An 18,858-nucleotide genomic window follows, 5' to 3' on the forward strand; every position below is an offset into this window, starting at 1 on the left:
ATGCCTTGAGAGATCCGCAACCTTCGCACCAGGCAGGCAAGTCACCATATGGTTCTCCCGGTCATCACAGACCCAGCTATCTATGTTTCTAATAATCGCATCTCCCATTACTAACACCTGCCTTTTCCTAGAAACTGGAGTTCCCTCCCCCGGAGAGGCAACCTCAGTGCGAGAGGCAACCCCAGTACCATCTGGAAGGAGGGTCCCAACGACGGGAAGGTTTCCCTCTGCTCCCATTGACTGCTCTACTTCCCTGGGCCGTTCTTCCTCCTCAACAGCACAGGAGCTGTCTGAGCGGAGGTGGGACAATTCTACAGTGTCCCGGAAAGCCTCATCAACATACCTCTCTGCCTCTCTTAGCTTCTCCAGTTCCGCCACCCTGGCCTCCAAAGTCCGTACATGGTCTCTGAGGGCCAGGAGCTCCTTGCACCGACTGCACACATACGCCACCCACCCACAGGGCAGGTAATCATACATGCAACACTCAGTGCAATAAACTGGATAGCCCCCACTCTGCTGCTGGGCTTCTGCCTGCATTGTCTCCTAGTTAATGGAAGGGTGGTTTACAGGAAGGAGTTTTGGAATGTGGTTCGGTTTACAGGTTTTAGGGGGGGGACTACAGGAAAGGGGTTAGGGCTGGCGAGGGACTCCCACTCCCTTCCCACTCCCCTTCTAAACTCCCTTGCGAAACTCCCTGTTAGCAGCCCCTGGTCGCTTGTGCGCGGCTTTATAAAGCCCTGGCCTGAGTGAATGCCCCGCCCACTGATTAAGGCTCAGCCACTTACCAGAGGCTTCGAGCTTTCAAACCTGCCTCCAACTGCCAGCCAGAGCACACGGTCCCTCAAACAACCAACCAAACAAACAGACTGACAAACACAAGCTCAGCACACAGCAAGTAACCCCCAAACATAAACAAACACACACTACAGACAGTCACTTACCCCACAGATGCTGTATTTGCTCCTCCTTCACCTGGAGAACTCCCTTGCGAAACTCCCTGTTAGCAGCCCCTGTTCGCAAAGCTCCCTGGTCGCTTGTGCGCGGCTTTATAAAGCCCTGGCCTATAAATTAATTGTGTCCATAAATTTGTAGGATCAGGGCTTACATGATTTTATTTAAAGTTACTATATTTACAAGATTCCTGTCCTTGGAGAATAAAACACCCAAAGGGTAACTCTAAAATAAAAAAGGCATTTATAAAGAACTGCAGTGCATAAGCATAGCTACTCGATGGAGCTTCTTTCCTCATCTTCATGAAATCTTAGTGCCAATGGATTTAGATTTCCCTGGATTTCCTTGGCAGTTTCTGCTCCCAGAATCTGCTGGGGAGGGGGGGGGGGAGAGGAGCGCTTTCAGATTATGAAAGGAGAAGCCACCTAAATTCAGCATTCATTTAAATCGGTAATTATGCTGGATTGAGGGGGAGATGATGCCAAGAATGGTCATCTCCCCGCTTCCTGGATCAACCAGGTTTCTGTCCCCTCTGCAGCCCTTACTTTGCAGGAATATCTTTACTTTTAAAATGAAAAAGTGCATAGTTAAAAAGGGGAAAAAATCTTGAAATATTTTATAATATGTTTATTCTCATTACATGATCCAGTTATACCAAAAAAAAAAAGAAGGTCTATAGAAAGACATATGCAGATATCTTAAAAGAACAACATTTAATTCATTACAGTCATGTGGAACTAAAAACAATTGGACAAATGGAAAAGTGAAGTTTGAAGTATAAAAACACATCATTTTTTTAAAAAGAAGGAAATTGATGGAAGATCATCATTTCCATATATATAGTCACCCAACAAACTAAGTCACTTTGATTAAAATAAACTATCAGCAGCATTCCCACTAAACAAGACATTGAACCTGCACTTAAAAGAGTTGATGTTGGTCTCATAACTTCCCCTTATTTGTTCTGTTTATTTGGATACCACAAATTGTTTTCAATAAATTCCAGCAGCATACATCAATATTAAAGCAGAAACCTCATTTATGACAAAAATAACCTTTATAAAGCTTAAACCCAGAAAATAAAATGACACTTTATAGTTAATATAGGCACTACATCACAAGTTGTGCCTCTCAAAGCATGGGAAATATTAATGTAGCACCATACAAAACATTCTGTGTTGTCCCTGTTTTAATATTGTCAAAAAAACAAGGCAATGCACTTAAATAGTTAACTTATTTTTTCCATGGTTTGCATTACATAGCTAATTTTACAGCAAGTAAAAACAGCACTGAAAAAATATGATCAGTTTTACATAGTGAATGTTGTGCTCTTATATTGCAACACAGTTAGTCATAATTTAATAACATTTGTGTTGAAATAAATTTCAATAAAATATCATATGCTGTCTTCCATGCAATTGTTTCTAAAACTAAATACATACTTTTGGCCAGCTTCACCCAATGTTCTCAAGTTCTATCCCTGAGAAATTGGTTATTCAGGTTAAACAATGAATTACTGAGGAAGGATTGCAATACAAATGTTTTACAATTATAGACTGTGTAAACAAGTAAGGTAGCCAGGAACTTCAAACTTTTTCTGGAAGCATCCTCCAGTCTGAGAAATCCTTGGTAAGATGTTTCACCTGCAAAGTATCAGGCTTAGGAAACTGGACATGCCATAACAGAATATTGGTAGCTGTCTCAGATCTCAGACATCTCTTACAACAAATCAGCTAGAGGAAGTTATTAAATGGGTTGTTCTGCACATAGGAAAATTTTTTGGGCTTGTCTCCACTTTCCAGTGGATTGACGCTGCGGCGATTGAGCCACCGGGGGTCGATTTAGCGGGTCTAGTGAAGACCCGCTAAATTGACCACAGATCGCTCTCCCGTAATGAGAAGAGTAAGGGGAGTTGACAGGAGAGCATCTCCCGTCGACATAGCCTAGTGTGGACCCTGTGATAAGTAGATCTAAGCTACTAACATAACTCAAATTGCAGCGCATAGATCAACTTTCCCCCGTAGTGTAGACATGCCCTTTCTGTATGGTAATAAAATGCAACCAGAGTAGGGCCAAGTTCAGTCTTCCAAAGCCTTGCTCTAAGCACATAGGACCTGATTTTGCTCTCACACTGATGTAAATCAGGAATAACTCCACTGATGTCAATGGACCTATGCCAGTATATATTGGGTCTGGCCCAATCTAGTTACAGGTATGAAACTAATGCAAACGAAATTAGAATCATAGGAAGGGGCAGATTTTGTTCTCAGTTGCACAGTAAATCAGGAGTAACTACTGAAGTTGACTCTGGCTGCACTGAGATCAGAACTGGGAGGCCCATAAACTCTACCTGTATGTATTAACTTTTCTAATAGACTCTTGCAATAAATCATCTAGTTTTGCTGCCTATCCTTTCTGCTGAAGAATCCCATTTATATTCCCCATCCTTCCCCAGTTTTTGTTGTTTTGTTTGTTTTACTTCAGTGCTGTTTGGTATCAGAATATATTTAAGTATCTCATTTATCATTTATCTTATGAGCTGAGAATGGATAATTTGTTCTGCAATCAAAACGTCAAAAAGAGTTCCTTGGACTGGAGAGTGCTTTCAGAAAAATATAATAAATTTTCATTTTTATATCACAGAAACATTCTTTTAAATATATTAAATTATGTGTGGTCTTGAATTATTATTAGTATTGTAGTGACACACGTGCGTACCTGGATGAGAAATGTAACCATTTTCTTGTGCTCAACAACACATTTCTGATCAGCTGGAATATAGAGTAGGAAAGTATTCATGTGAGGCCTGATTCTTTTCTCACACTTGTGTAAATCAGCAGTAACTGCATTGCAGTCAATAGTTTCATCAGTGTAAAACTGTTGTACGAGTTAAGAAACAGAACTAATGTTTCAACCACTGACTAAATATAATAATAGTGATATTGCATCTGGAAAGCTCTTAACATCTGTATTTGTTAAAGAGAGAGTTCTAAAGCCAAGAATCGTAAGTGTGACAGTAAACTTGCTTTTACAAGCACTAATTATTTAATATCAGCACTTTGCAGCTCATTCATTATTCACTGTGATACTCTTCAATGCAGTTGGTCTTATAAGAATAACAGTTTTATACTGCTATATAACAGAGACATGAACCTAATACATACTTTTCAAAACATTCCATAAATTGAACTATACTTTTGTGTTATCAATGGGTTGGTCTTTTGATTGTTTCTTTTGAATACAAGGTTGGATGAGTAAAACGATTATTCCTACCATGTAAAGCAAACCGCAAATGTAAAAAGAAAAATCATATTTTTGTGTGATGTCATAGATCCAACCTGCAAAACAAGGACAAGATAGTTTTCAGTAGAGAGCATATCAGAGAAACATAAAACAGGAATGTTAAAAAAAACTGCATATTTATCTCATGAATGCATCCTATTATGTGACACTTAATTCAAGTCAAAAAATTTTCTGGAAAAAAAAAAGTGGAAATTGTCTCCATCGCTAGACAATAAAAATTGAAATGAACTAACAAAAATCAGTGGTTTATTCAGTCCTGTGCAGAAAGCCAACCCATGGCCTATGCATCACTTATATCCCATTTAAATCCTCAAAATTGGGGTTTCAGATATGCACAGGCCTTTTGATGGTCCTCTCCATAAGGGAGAAATACATTTGAAGTGAGATATAGGAAGTTAGGACTTTCAAAACATTTTGGGAAGCTTAAGGCAGAATCTTTGGGATCCTGGGCCAGAAAACACGAGTGACACAGAGGAATGCAGCACAAGGTTGAATGGGAGTTTGGACTGGGCTACCTACTTACCAGAAAGAGCCAGGACTCGGGTGTGGGTGAAAACAAGGGTCCATCTTAGAAGTCTGGCAGGAAGATTCCAAGTGGAGCAGCCTATGTTTATAGATTCTATAAATCCTCCACTTGGAATCTTCCTGCCTTTATCCAGTCTTGTTTTTGCCAATGTTTTTACATAACTAGAAAAATGTAATCAAATTACTACTACTAATAATAACTGTATCCAGCCTCCTTTCTTGGAATAAAGAATAGCAAACTGTGAAAAGATCAGTTTTGTCAATGAATGTGTTAACTGTAAGTAAACTTAAAAACATGTTGTTGTACTACAGAGGCACTGGGGAACACTCTGATCCTCAGCTGGTATAAATCAGCATAGTTTCATTGACTTCAGTGGAGCTACACTGACTTACATTGCAAGGATCTTGCTCGACTTATATTTAGTATTTAATTTAATATTTAACATTTACAAAGCACTTTACAGGCTTGATTTTCCACTATTTTGCACCTGGTATAGTCATTTACACCTGTGGAAAATCGATGTAAAATGCTGCTAAATCAGAATGACTGTTTTACATTCACATTTGCAAAGGTATAAATGGTTATACAAGGTACAAGGCAGTGGAGAATCAGGCCATATATTGAAAGATCAGTATTACTATCCCAGTTTACACATGGGAAACTTACATAGTAAGTAATTACCGCAAGCCATACAGTGAGTGAGTTGCACAGGTGGTATTAGACTTTAGGAGCTCCTATTCAATCTGCTATACCATCCTAACTATGTAAATAGTAAATGGAGATGTTTTCAGTCCTCCATCCAAGCTCTAGAACAAGTCACAGATAGTGAATGACTCAAAAATTCAAAATTCCCATAGACTAAATTAGTCCTAGGCTCCCATAAGTCTCTGGATGTGTGATACATGTATCTGAAGACCCTACACTGCTCATTTGCTAAAGTCTGTAACTCAGACCACCTGTTTTATTCAGATTTCTTTCATGTATGATTTTGATCCTTGTTTGGTACATAAATCCCAATAGCAAAGCTAGATCACCAAATTCTGAATGCTTCTGTTTCTCCAATCTTCGTCAACTCCAGCCCAGACAACAAATATAAATCCTATACCAGCAGCTAGAGAAAGGAATAAAGCAAATTGCTTCTAACGTCCCTCTGAGTACAAAGGGGGCTGACTTGGCTAACCCTATTTAATTGTTCTTCTTTCTCTGACCCATATTGTCCCTGCCACTTCTGCATGTTGTTTTTTTAAAATTCTGATTATAATAAAGAAAAAGTGAAGGAAATAATTTTAAATAGAAAAAATCTATTCTGTCAGGACTGCTAACTCAGTAGTCCAGAAAAACTCTCTGGGTGAAATTCACCTCTGTGCAAAGGGAAGCATGAAGGTTTAACTTACACATAGGACTCATGCTAGCACTGTGCACAGGGTGAATTTTACCCAGTTTATTTTATTTAACCCAGCTACGGTATATGTAGGTGATGGAGTTGGTACTAAATACAGAGGGCCAACATAGGCACTTGAATACATGTATAAAATTCCCAGTGAAGTAAATAGGCCCAATCCGACAGTCATTGCATAGATGGAACTCCCTCTGAAGTTTACGGGAGTTTTGTCTTAACAAGGACCATAGAATTCGTTCTAATTGGTGTTGCATATGATTGGTTGAAGATACAATTGAGCCCAAGTCATGAAGAGCCCAATCCTGCAGTCTTCAGTCATATAAAATTCCCAATTAGCTCAATGAGAATTAATTAATTATGGCGTAAACACGCATGTAAGTTGTCAGAATGTGTGACCCTTTTACTTGGGCTGCTGTAACTTTTACAATCTCTTTCAAATATGACTTCACAAATTTGCCTTATGTATAACTGCATAGGTATCTCCTCTTCTCCCCTTTTGGTTTGCTCTGTTCACTGCTGACACCCTTCTTCCTCTATTTCGCAGCTTGGAATTATGCCCAGCATATTGCACAATTAAGAGGTTAACTTTGTTCATGAGGGAAAAAACAGCTGAATTAACAAAGCATAAAATGTACTGGGACAAAGAGGAAAAAGTACAGTCCACCATCTTCTCTATTTTCCATGGGAGAGAGTATTGTCTACTAATTAAAGAAGAGTCCTGGGTCCTATTCCCAGTTGTGCCACTGACTCATTGTGTGATCTTGTGCATTCAATAAATTCTTCTGTGGCTTAGTTTACCCAAATGTAAAATGGGTAAAAAATACTTACCCAAATCACTGGGTAGCTGTGATAACTAATTAATATTTGTAAAACATAGTCAAATCTTCTGATGAAATACTCTATATAACATGCAAAGTACTGTCACTGTTCCCACAGGAAGATACCGTTTCTGTGGAATAGTATGAGACAATTTTTCAAGACTAAGACTCTTGATCTGTACATTATTTAGACCAAATGTTGGAAATAATATCATTTCCCGCCTTCAAGAAAATAACCTTATGTAATATATGTCGCATTTAATACTAGTTACACAATAAATGTTTATGTAATGAAACTACTCTCTGGTATTGAATGCAAACATTTAATTTTGGTTAATTATATCATAAGACTATTGAAAAGAAAAAAAAATTAAAGTAAATTGAAAACATTACACTACTCAAGTCTTATGTTCTTGAGTGAGTCAATCATGGGGCCAGGTTAATAAAAGTTGGTGCAAGGAATCATCCATTACCCAGGGCCAGCTCTTGGTTTTTTGCCGCTCCAAGCAAAAAATAAAAAATAAAACAAATTCCAAGAGCACAAAAAAAAGGTGGCCGGAATGCTGCCCCTGAAATTGTGCTGCCCTAAGCATGTGCTTGGTTTGCTGGTGCCTAGAGCCGGTCCTGCCATTACCCCTTACTGATACCTACTACCAATGGCAATTGAACTTGTGGGTGTTAAATGCTTGTGGTTAGGATACAAATTACAAATTACACCTGTGTGACAGCAAGGCATGTATCTATGCCATACCAAGAGTCTAGACCATTATGATAGCAGAGGTAACTTAACTAGGGTGACCAGACATCCCGATAAAATCGGGACTGTCCCAATTTTTAGGCGTTTGTCCTGCATCCCGATCGATGTTTGGTTGGGATGCAATTTGTCCCTATATTTCGCACTCCTGTTTTTTTTGTTTTGTTTTGTTCCACCGGCAGGACTCTGCCTTTTTTTTTTCCCCTCTGCCGGCGGGACTCCGGGACTCCGCGCTTTTTTTTTGTCTCCACCGGCGGGACTTCCCCCCCACACATGTGTCCTGATATTTTCTTCATCCCATCTGGTCACCCTAAACTTAACCAATCACCACCCGTACGTTATAGCTAATTTGCATGCAACAATTTTATTGGTTGTATGAGCAGTTGGCCTAGATGGTGGATTATTTGGCCCAGCTGACATACCCCATGAGAGCCCAACCATTCAGCAACTAGTTTAAGCTTAAGAGAGATGTTAGGGGAAATCAGTGTGCGGCAAGCTCTTGTTAAGCAATGGCCTGTACTAAAGAGCCTAACAAAAGAGTAGAGTATGGGATTTGCCTGGTTTTTGTTTGTTTGTTTTAATTTGTTTCCCTCTGTTACTGTTAATAAACTGGGATTTGGGCTTGTATTCCTTGAGATTCTGGAAGTTTTAGGATTGGACCCTGTGTAACTCCCTCAAGTCTTCTACTGGGGGAAGCTTTAGTTTGTGGCCAGAGCTCATAGGAATGCTGCTAACAGATACTTCTGAAGAGATGCACTGAATCAATACATAGGATTTGTACTGTTAGGTTAGATCAATTTTCCATCTGCTCCATATCCTCTCCCAGACAGTGGCCAGAATATAGATGCTTCTGAGGAAACCCCATAAAGGACAATTATGGAACAACTGCCAGTGCAGCTCTGACCATACACATTTGTGGCTAACACCACCCTGCGTTGGGGATATGCTGGCTCCTATGGAACATGGGCCTCTAGAATAGGAGAAATTGAGTTTAAATTATTAAAATTCTGCCCAGGATCAACACAAGCAAGTCTTCTGGCAGACATGTTCCAATGAGAAATGGCTTTAAATGCTGCAGTTTTACTGAAAAGAGATATTTTAGAAAACATAGAAGAACTTGTTCTGTATATCTTCACATCCTGGTGTTCTGAGTTCAAGTAATAAATAACAATATTACTTAACAATATTAAGATTGTGGTAGATCACCTAAAAACTTGGAATGAAATATGTTTTCTATATTGAACAATCTCTAAAAATAGCTTCACTCTCTCCACTGAAAGTTTAGAATGAAGCAGGGCTCAAATTTGCAGACGCTAACCAATGCTGGCCCCAAAATTATATACCTGCCACAATCAGCATCTATCAGGTCTGAGCTAAAATAACATGGGAACTTAAAGCCAGCTGTTGCTTCACTTACTCTTCGCTATCGCCTCACTATTTCCTCTTTGGAATTCTTGATACCACATCTGTGCCAGGCAGGTTAAGTCAGGACACTGTTCCAACTGCTGTTTGTACAAGCACATTTCAATGAGCTGTGCACATTTCTTGTTCAAGGAAAACAAGGTTTTTAAGAACCCACATAGAGATAAAGTCCTTCTAAGATCTTTCTCAAGAAGTATGAGTTTAGCACGGTGACAACCCATACATCAACCTCAATTCCTTGACTGATGCAATTCAATTCTGCATTCAGATTGTTTCAAAAGCTTTGAAACACAAAATAAACTCCTGTTACCATGTTATCCACATTGGTTCATAATATAAAAGCAGAAGGGCTAGCTGTTTTAGAGCAATCACTGTATCTTTTTTTTTTTTTTAATTAAAGGCCAAATTCTCCCCTGAGACATGGGCATGTTAACTCTTACTGGGATCAATGCTGGTTGACAGGGTTTGGGAGAATGCACAGTAGAGTTGTAGTTTTGCTACCCTTTGAAAGGATTCAGCATGTGCTCTCGTCTACATCATTCCAGCACTGCTGACAGGTACAGAGAAAGAGAGAGGGACTATAGCTCTCCCAATACTGGTATTGGCTCTAGCCCAGCTCAGTGACCATGTTATCCCCGACTGAAGATGACCCATTGCACCTTATTGCTTTCTTCTGACTCATGCACCCAAAAAAGACAGTCACAGTCTGGGCCAAAGTATTATTTTTAGGGAGTATTTTGACATCTGCCTCCACATTCCTTTGTAATGGATAACTTACAATAAAGGGGCTTGATTCCCTCCAAGTTCATTTGAGGAGAGCTGTAGCAATGCCTGCAACTTCACTTCTCCCAGGGGCGAGGGAGGAGCATGCAGAACAGTCCCAATATTGGACAGTGTTGTCTGATAATCAGGCAAAGCCAAGGCAGCTGTTGATGAGCCTATGCTGCTGGAGCACAAACACAATTTAAATCTACCTGGTGGACCCACCATAGAAGGTGATGGTACAAACCAGTCTGTGCTCCCCCACGATGAAATCTCCCTCCCTTGATGCACAGTGGCAACCCCTACTACAGCAGATTTCTCATCTGGAAATATGCACACGGCAGGTGTAAACTCTGATACACAAAACAGAGAAGTAAATATGTTAACCCTTTCTACGCTAGAAAATGTGTATATACAATTATATTAAACAATGTACCATAAAAATGACAGTTTGTAACAGAGCTCGAATGACTTGCAAGGATGGAGTTTGTACTGAGGGTGGGGAATGTATTCTGTAAACACATATATGTAAAATGGAACATTAATCAGAGCGGGAGCTGCTGTAATTTTTTTATCCGCATTATTATAATATCACAAGTATATAATAATTCAGATATAGTCACAGATACGTATGTTGATTTGAAACTTGAACTATTTACCTGCAAACGGTGGTCCTAGCAGTGCAGATATCCCATTAGCACAAATGATGATGCCGTAAGCATTTGCAAGGTGCTCTATCCCCACTAAATCTTCAGTCACAACAGGCATTAGAGAAAAATACCCACTGGAAAATCCTATTAGGGCACAAACCATTGCCAGGCCAATATATGTATGCATTAATGGCAAAATAAGAATACAGATGACAAGAGTAAAGTTAGCTATCAGGAAGACATTCCAAGTACTGTTGCAGGGTAAATCAGAGATGATTCCAAGGATCACCTTACCAAATATATGAACTATAGCTATAATCGAGGTCAAAGGAAACACATCATTCTGTGTGGATAAATTATACTGTTTGACAATTTCTGGAAGATGAATAAAAGGAATAACAAAGCTGCTGTATGCAAACAATGCCCAAAACACAAAGGCCACAAATACTCTATTGGTAAAAAGTGATGCAGCCCCAAAGTAGCTGGAGTACCATGTTCCAAACCCATTCTTGATTGTAACAGTCAGCTGGCTCGCTCTCTTAAGAATGCAAAGAGCATACAAATTCTTTCCATGTCTGCTTTTACCTTTGCACTCCATTGTCCCATTATCAAGCACTTTGACATTAGCTGGCCCTTCTTTTTCCTCTTGCTCTTCATGTACTACCCCATTCGATTTTATGGGCTTTGCAGAGTGGAACAGAGCTTTTGCATGATAATCTTCACTATTGTTTCTCTCAACACCCTTTTCATTGGCATCCTTCTTGGAAGAAAGCGGCCTCATGAGTGCTCCGCAAACACACAGGTTCAGAGACACAGCACCCTGGATGAACATTGCATTCCTCCATCCAAATTCCTTACACAGATACTTCAGTAAAACAGTCATTAGAAATGTTCCAAACCCTGTTCCAGTGGTACTAAGTCCCTGAGCTAGTGCTCTTCTCTTCTGAAAATACCGTCCTACCATGACCACTGCAGGAAGGTAAACCATGCCACTCCCAACACCTGTGAAAATAAAAACATCACATGCTACTCTACTGAAATCATCCAGATTTAGCAAGGTATACAGCAGAGATGCCCAAACTCTGCAGCAGCGAGAGCCACATTAGCAACATACCAGTAATACAAGGGCTATACCTACTTTCTATATAAATATAATAAATAAATACTTTGCATTTATCATTTACTTCAATCCAATATTCATAGTACTTTCCAAACACAAATTAATTAATCCCTGAAAAGTAGGTATTGTCCCATTTTACATATAGAAAAACCAAGCCATATTGAGGCTAATGGCTGTAGATATTTTCAGAGGTGTTGAGCAGTCATGTATCAATATGACATCATCAGGAGCTGTGCGCGCTCAGCACTTCTGAAAATCAGGTCCCAAGTAACTTGCCCAAGGTTATGCAGCAAGTCAGTGGTAGACATGGGAATAAATGTACATAGATTTTCATTTTTAATTGTATATGCACACAGCCATAATATTTGCTTATACCTGTATCTTATTTGACAGAAAATAGAAATTGCTTGCTTTTTAAGTTAACTGCAGCTAGTCAGTTTTTCCTCACTTTGCAACTGCAGGGTGTGTGTGTGTGTGTGGGGGGGTGACTGTAGGACACATTTTATAACTCCATGGGCTGCTTTTGATACATGATCCAAAGCCCATTGCAACACTGCATGCAACACAGTATACATAGGTGTAATCATAGGAGATGGCAGAGGGGAACATCTCCCCTTCACTTTCAGGCTGTGAGGGAGGGGGCTGACAATGCCATTCCCTTTGTCCCCTCTCTGTCCCCTGATTTTTGTTGGCTGCGTAGGGGAGAGGACAGAGAGGAGAAGCTAAGAATAAAAGGTATTACCACATCAGCTAATAGATAGGGCTTGAGGCAGCGTGGCAGCTGTAATAGTACCCTCCTGCCAACAGAGGGCTCTCTGTCCCCCCTTCTCCCATTGCTGGACAGGCATGGCAGGATCCTTATATGGGCCCTTCCCCTCCACTTATGAGGGACTGAGGAGCTGAATGGGTGTGGCTCCTTCTATTCCCCTCCCTTAGGCCAAAACCAGGGGACACAGCTATGGGGGTTCTGGGGCCAGGACAAAGGGGGGACAGCTGTTGGGGTGCACAGGCACTGGAGAGGACATAGGGGAAACCAAGAGGGATATTTTGGGAAAGGGACAAGAAGCTGGAAGGATGTGGAGGAGGTGAAAGAGCCTGGGGCGAGAGGCAGTTTGGGGAAGAGAGAATAAGGGGCTTTGAGTTGAGAGGGTTAGAATGAGTCTGGAGAGAAAGATGGGAGAGACGGGGGAGATTCATGGAGATGAGCCTGGGAGTTGAGGAGAAGACATTCTAGGAGTTTGTTGGAAATGGGGCGGGGGGGTGTCTAGGAAGACCGTACATCAAGAGGAGTTGGCAAGAGAAAAAAAATAAACTGATGGCGTTAGCACAATGGTTCTCAAAGTTTTATACTGGTGACCCCTTTCACATTGAAAGCCTCAGAGTGTGACCCCTTCTTATAAATTAAAATCACTTTTTATATATTGAACACCATTATAAATGCTGGAGGCAAAGCGGGGCTTGGGGTTTGCAACCCCCCATGTAAGAACCTTGTGACCCCCTGAGGGGTCCCAACCCCCAGTTTGAGAACCCCAGCATTAGCAGGAGGGTGGGCATGCAATGAGCCGCCTGAACACTACAGCGCAGGATGGGAGCCAGTCAAAAACTGCACCGCTGGTAGGAGGCCAAGGTAAGTGTGTGCTGGGGGCCTTTTTTAAGGGCAATGGAGAGAAAACAACAAGTGTGGGAACCTTTTTTGGTGTTGCAGTGAAGGGAGGTCTCATGGCATTGCAGGGGAATATCCCTGACATCTCCCTGATCCCAATTTTGTACCAGAATTACTCCACTGATAGTGTCCCAGTTCTTCTCAATCTCATTTGAAACCTCCAGTCAGATTTCTCTAGAGAACACAGATACAGTTTTCATGTTAGCTATTTATTTCTACATATTACATTTTGCAGTTCAATAGTTTTGGTCTGGTTTCCTTGGACAGGATGAAAAAAAGAGAGAACTGATTCCTTTATACCTAAGGGTACTCCAGATATAAGGAAAGAGTCATACAGGCAAGGCTCCCTGCCCTGATGAGAGTTAATTATACATCAATGTTTTGATATCATTGTGATCTCTAATAGAATCAATAAAATGATACCAAGTAGAATAGAAAAGCAGAAGAAAATTATTTACAGAAATGCTGCAGATTTTGTGGAAATTTCTTTAAAGGATTTTTTGGGGGCAGGGAACTTCATTTAGATCTCACCAGAATTTCCAAAAAGATTTCTTTCCATATTCATCACTCTTGGCTTTTTCCACACAACTTGTAGTTTCTGATTTATCCTTTTGGGAAAGACCAAACATCAAATCTTTTTTCCACCAGTTGAGCTCAGTGAGAGCCTGAACTACACCTTGCTTCATGTTGCAAACACATTTTTCTAGAGGCATTACATCCAGAGCCTCTTCAATGGAAGTGTTGCTCGGATAAGAAACACAAAAATTGTTCCTTAATTATTCCTTGCAGAGATTTCTGCCATCCTGTCTCACAGCTGTGAATTAACTACCTTTTGATGAGGGATTCTGGGATTAGAGGTACTCTAGTTTGTGACAGATAACCAGTATGTTAAAAGCTCAGACCATCTGAGAAGTTACAACAATCTACAATATGTGACTAAGTTATGTCAGACCTTACATGTCTTAATGAGTTTGGAAAGATAGTCCTTGTCACAGGGCGGCTGACCCCTTAAGGGGAGTTGGGCCCAGACTCATCTGTGATGACTCAGCTACCTCCCAGCTGAGACTGAAAAGCTAGGGATCAGGTGATGATTATGAAAGCCAGGGAGACAGTTGTGAAACTAAAAGAGAACCTATAGGAAGCAGTTTGGTCTCTAGAGCAGCGTAATTCCCAGGCAGAGAGCTGGTAGGAGAACTGAGGCAAGAGCTTCCAGAAGCAAGAAGGCTCTGGTAGGAAGCCCCTGGATTTGGGAGTAAGGAGGAAGAGGAGGGTTTGCAAATAATTCTCAGGCAGGTGTCCTACAGAGTGGAAACCTGCAGGGAGCAGTAGGCCTCTGTAGAAAACTCTGGAGTAAGAGGTGGGGATGATTGATGTGCTGTGCTAGCTTTCTGTAGAAATAATAAAGCTAAAGCCCTGGGGAAAAGAGCCTGAACCAGATTCTGGGTGTGGTGTCATTCCATCCTGTTCTGGGGAGGCAGGCCAGCAGCCGCCAGTTCTCTACAAGAAACTTCATCACCACTGGCATCCTCCTGATACCTTTGGTGTACTAAAGCCATTGCTCAACAAAGGCTTATGTTCTTCCTCTATCTATGCAAATAGAGACTTTTTTTGTACATAAAGGATTTTTGCTTATGGTATAATGCTGTAAAGATGTAGTCCTCACCCTCAGCATATCACCAAATGCTTCTTTTGTAAGTTTAGTCATCCCTTAGGCTTGCTACAATTCCTTCATTTCAATGGATATGCATATACTAATTTATATTCTTCTACTGTGCTCATTAAAAGTGTAAATGGTTAACTGACAGCCCTATGTCATTTTCTGAGAAAGAGCAAGAGAAATTATGTGGTATGGTAAAAAGGTTTGGCTGCATCTCGTAAAGTTACACCAGGGTTGAATGTAGTTCATGGTATACCAGTTACATTACATGGCCAAATCAAGGAGCTTTTACACAGGCAAAACTCCTGTAGTAACCAAAGGGAGGGTTGACTTCACAAGAACTGTAGGATCAGGCCCTATATCTGGTCAGTCAGTTCCATTGCTTTTTTTCAAACTATGTATCAACAAATAAATAATAATAATAAAAAATTAGAGCCAGTTGAGAATTTTCCGTCAGAATGATTGTTCCACAGAAAATGAAATTTAAGTTTGTTAAAAAAAATTTGATTTTCTGCTGGGAAAATCTAAATGAAATATTTCATTTTGGGTTGGTTTGATCAGAATCAGGAGACTTGTATTTTGAACTGACCTGGAAAATTTTAAACTGCAATTCTCTATCAGCACATTGCATCATGGGAGTTGTAGTTCAGGCCCTCAATCTCTCCTACAGGACAGGCTCCCTAGAGGACTACATGTCCCATAGTGTAATGTGACTTTTGCCTCTAGCCAAGCATCGTGGAAGTCACATGTCTGTTGTGACCATTGGTACATTATGGGAGATGAAGTCTGGCCATTAGGGAGAATGAGGGCATCATGCTTCTGAACTACAACTCCCATAAGGCAATGTGCCACTATGGGAAAATGCATTTTAATATTGAACTGATTCAAAGCAAAGTGTTTCAAGTCAGCTCACTAAACTGAAATGAAACATTTTGATTTGGGGATGTCAAAATGTTTCATTTTGATCAAAAATTTTGAAACAGACAAAAAAATGTCATGGATTGTTACATGAAAAAATTCCTAATTTCAATTTTTCATCCCAATTTGGAACAAAAACAAATGCTGAAATGTTAGAATTTCTCACTGGACAAAAGTTCCAAATTTCACTCAGCTCTTTTAAAAAAAATCTACCGGTAATACTCTTTTCTGTCTTGAGACAACAATGAAAACACGATGTCAAATTCAGTTTGCAGTTACACTTCTGAGATGCTTTTGAGATTAGGCTTGGTTAAAAGAGTCTAATTGAAGTACAATCTGGTCCTCTGTCTAGCATCAAATTTGGGAAGCACAGAAGTTTTCTGGGTCATAGATTTTCTGCAGTTCATATTGGTCCCTTCTTTTAACTGCGACTTTTTTATCAAGATTAGGGAGGTTTTCCGAGTTAGTTTCTCTTCCCAGAAAGCAAAAGAATCTTAGCACAAATATACAGCAAGAACAGAAGCTGGCTCATCCCAGACTTGAAAAAGACACTGAGAAATAGTAGTGTTTGTTGATGCAGAAGGGACTGACTAAGCTCCAGAACTTAAGGTGCAACCAGGCTTGAAGTCCAATTTGGCTAAAGATAAAGAGCTGGAGAGCCTCTAGGCTGAAGTGACCACCTTGTGAAAAGAACTGGAATCATGCTGGGTGATGCCACTACAACAAAAAGATGGACTGAGCCAGGAGGTACTCTCAGCTGATTGAAGCTAAGAGCTGCCTGGCCATAGGTCCAAAGACATGGGACAGTGACAAAGCTACAAGGTAAAGCCACAACCACACCCTTGCTAAAAAAAAACCAAAGAGCTCTACTCCAAAGAAAGCAGCAAAGAGTCCTGTTGCACCTTATAGACTAACAGATGTATTGGAGCATGAGCTTCCGAGGGTGAATACCCACTTCGTCGGATGCATCCACGAAAGCTCATGCTCCAATACGTCTATTAGTCTATAAGGTGCCACAGGACTCTTTGCTGCTTTTACAGATCCAGACTAATATGGCTACCCCTCTGATACTTTACTCCAAAGAAAGAGGAAGATAAAGGTGATTTTCACATATTGAATATCATCCATAAAATAGTGTGGCTGAAGAAAGAACAGAAGTGGGTGTTGCTAAGTGAGATATTATAAGCTGTGGGCAAAACACTGCAATCGCTGATTTCCGGAAATCCTGAAAGGGATCTGAACCTGAACAGAGATATCCTTAACTTGGATGTGTGCATCCAGGGAGACTCGTCTCCAGAAGTTCAGGAGACCACTACCACAGAAAAGTTTATTTGTGGTGAAATACCAGTTCTGTTAACAAGACAGGAGGTGGCAAAGAGATCCTGCCATCTAGGTGCGTGGTGTAAATTATGACATGCCATGGACTATGGATGACCACGTGCACACTATGGGCTACCTACAACAGAGAGAACCTCAGATCCTGGTTACTTAAATTTTTCTGATGAAGATAAGGCTATTGCCAAGGACGGTTCCCATGATAAAGATATTGCCAAGTATACTGGTTGTCTTTCTGGTAGCAGCTAAACAAAAAGTGCCTCCCTGTCTGGGGAACATGGCTAAATGATAACTTTGATCGAGTCTACATTTTGGATATAGATTGGCTCTTGAGGGGGAAGCTTTGTGATAGCGCTGTGTCTGCCCTTTAAAGGCAGTTGTGCCTAGAGGTCAGCCCATTTAGATATAGATATATCTATAGATATAAAGTGTGTCTGTGTTATAGACAGATAGATAGATATGAGTGGCGCTTGGTAGGAAATCCCATCACTGTCTCTTTAAGAGCCTAGGACCAGGAGTCCTTCAGAGAGGGTGGGGCAGAGATCCCCTGTCCCCCAACAAATTGCAGATAAACTGGGGGAAGGGAACCAGCATAAAAGTAGTCTCCTCCCTCATGTCAGAGCAGACCGGGAGATATCAGCAGGGAAAGGCTGATCTGTGAAGCACCTAGAGGGCTAATGAAGGGAAAGTGCCAGCTGAGGGAGAAGCTGGCAAAGGCCCTACAGCTGACTAACCCACAACTCAGCTCCAGAGAGAAGAACTGAGGGCTCCACCTTAAGAAGGACTAGACGATTTGTTAAAATAACTCACTTTCAGAGAGGGGATCTGGGGAGGAACTTCAGTTTAAGGAGAGAGTGAAGGAGGAAAAATACAGCGTAGTTCCAAGTTGGGGACTCCTGCTTAAAGAAGCACAGAAAAGGAGGACTCCAAAGAAGGAACCGGGAAAGGTTGCAGAACAAAATAAGAAACTCTTTCCAGGCACAGGAAGGAAGAGTATCTTGAAGGAAGGAACTAGCTGGACTGAGTCTGAGATGACAAATGCCTCCGCTGTATCTGAGTAAGGTCCTAGTTATGCTTATGACTGTTACTAATTAAATGAGACCCTTGGAAGAGGGGGTGCCCTCTGACTAAAAAAGGTCTTTCTGGACTTGTTTATAAACCAAGGCAGGACCAGCCTGTGGTGCCATCCCTGACTGAAAGGTGGCATGGCTGGGTGACCTCTATGCCATCCCACCACTGACAAAACATCTTCACATGCTGTATGATAGAACTTGCATGACAAAAATAGCCATTTGATCTGATGGTGCTCTCACTTTCACTAGTATAATTCTGTTAGACAATGGAGTTACACTAATGTAAAAATGGTGTGGAATAAAAATCAGGCCCATTGGACTACAATCTATCACATGCATCAGTATTAATTTGGAATAACTCCACTGACCTCAAAGTGAGAGCAGAACCTTGCCTATTATGTCTAAAACCATAGCACAATAACATTAGTTTGACTGTGCAAGCAGAATAAACTAAACGAAAAATTGTTAAATGGCATTTCCCCACCTAAAATCACTTTATCAGAAGTT

General features: G+C 40.7%; 2 protein-coding genes across 3 annotated transcripts in view; one reads left to right on the forward strand and one right to left on the reverse strand.

The window, feature by feature from the left end:
- FBXO36 (F-box protein 36) overlaps positions 1-18,858 on the forward strand; it is a 101,031-nt gene that overhangs the window by 74,309 nt on the left and 7,864 nt on the right. Inside the window, exon 5 of one of the 2 annotated variants that reach the window (XM_045031310.1) lies at positions 6,724-7,164. The exons of the other annotated variant lie outside the window; for it this stretch is intronic. The gene's annotated coding sequence lies outside the window, so the exon portion shown is untranslated. Of the gene's footprint in view, positions 1-6,723; positions 7,165-18,858 lie in introns of those variants that run through there. 2 annotated transcript variants of the gene reach the window in all.
- Positions 1,570-18,858, reverse strand: part of SLC16A14 (solute carrier family 16 member 14) — a 42,892-nt gene continuing 25,603 nt past the window's right edge. The window contains exons 4-5 of the mRNA XM_045031308.1: positions 10,595-11,587; positions 1,570-4,289 (exon numbers count right to left, since the gene is read on the reverse strand). Of these exons, the coding sequence (XP_044887243.1) occupies positions 4,141-4,289; positions 10,595-11,587 (1,142 nt within the window). The 3' untranslated portion in view covers positions 1,570-4,140. The remainder of the gene's footprint in view (positions 4,290-10,594; positions 11,588-18,858) is intronic.

The sequence above is a fragment of the Mauremys mutica genome, chromosome 9 (genome assembly GCF_020497125.1).
Source record: "Mauremys mutica isolate MM-2020 ecotype Southern chromosome 9, ASM2049712v1, whole genome shotgun sequence".
NCBI lineage: Eukaryota > Metazoa > Chordata > Testudines > Geoemydidae > Mauremys > Mauremys mutica.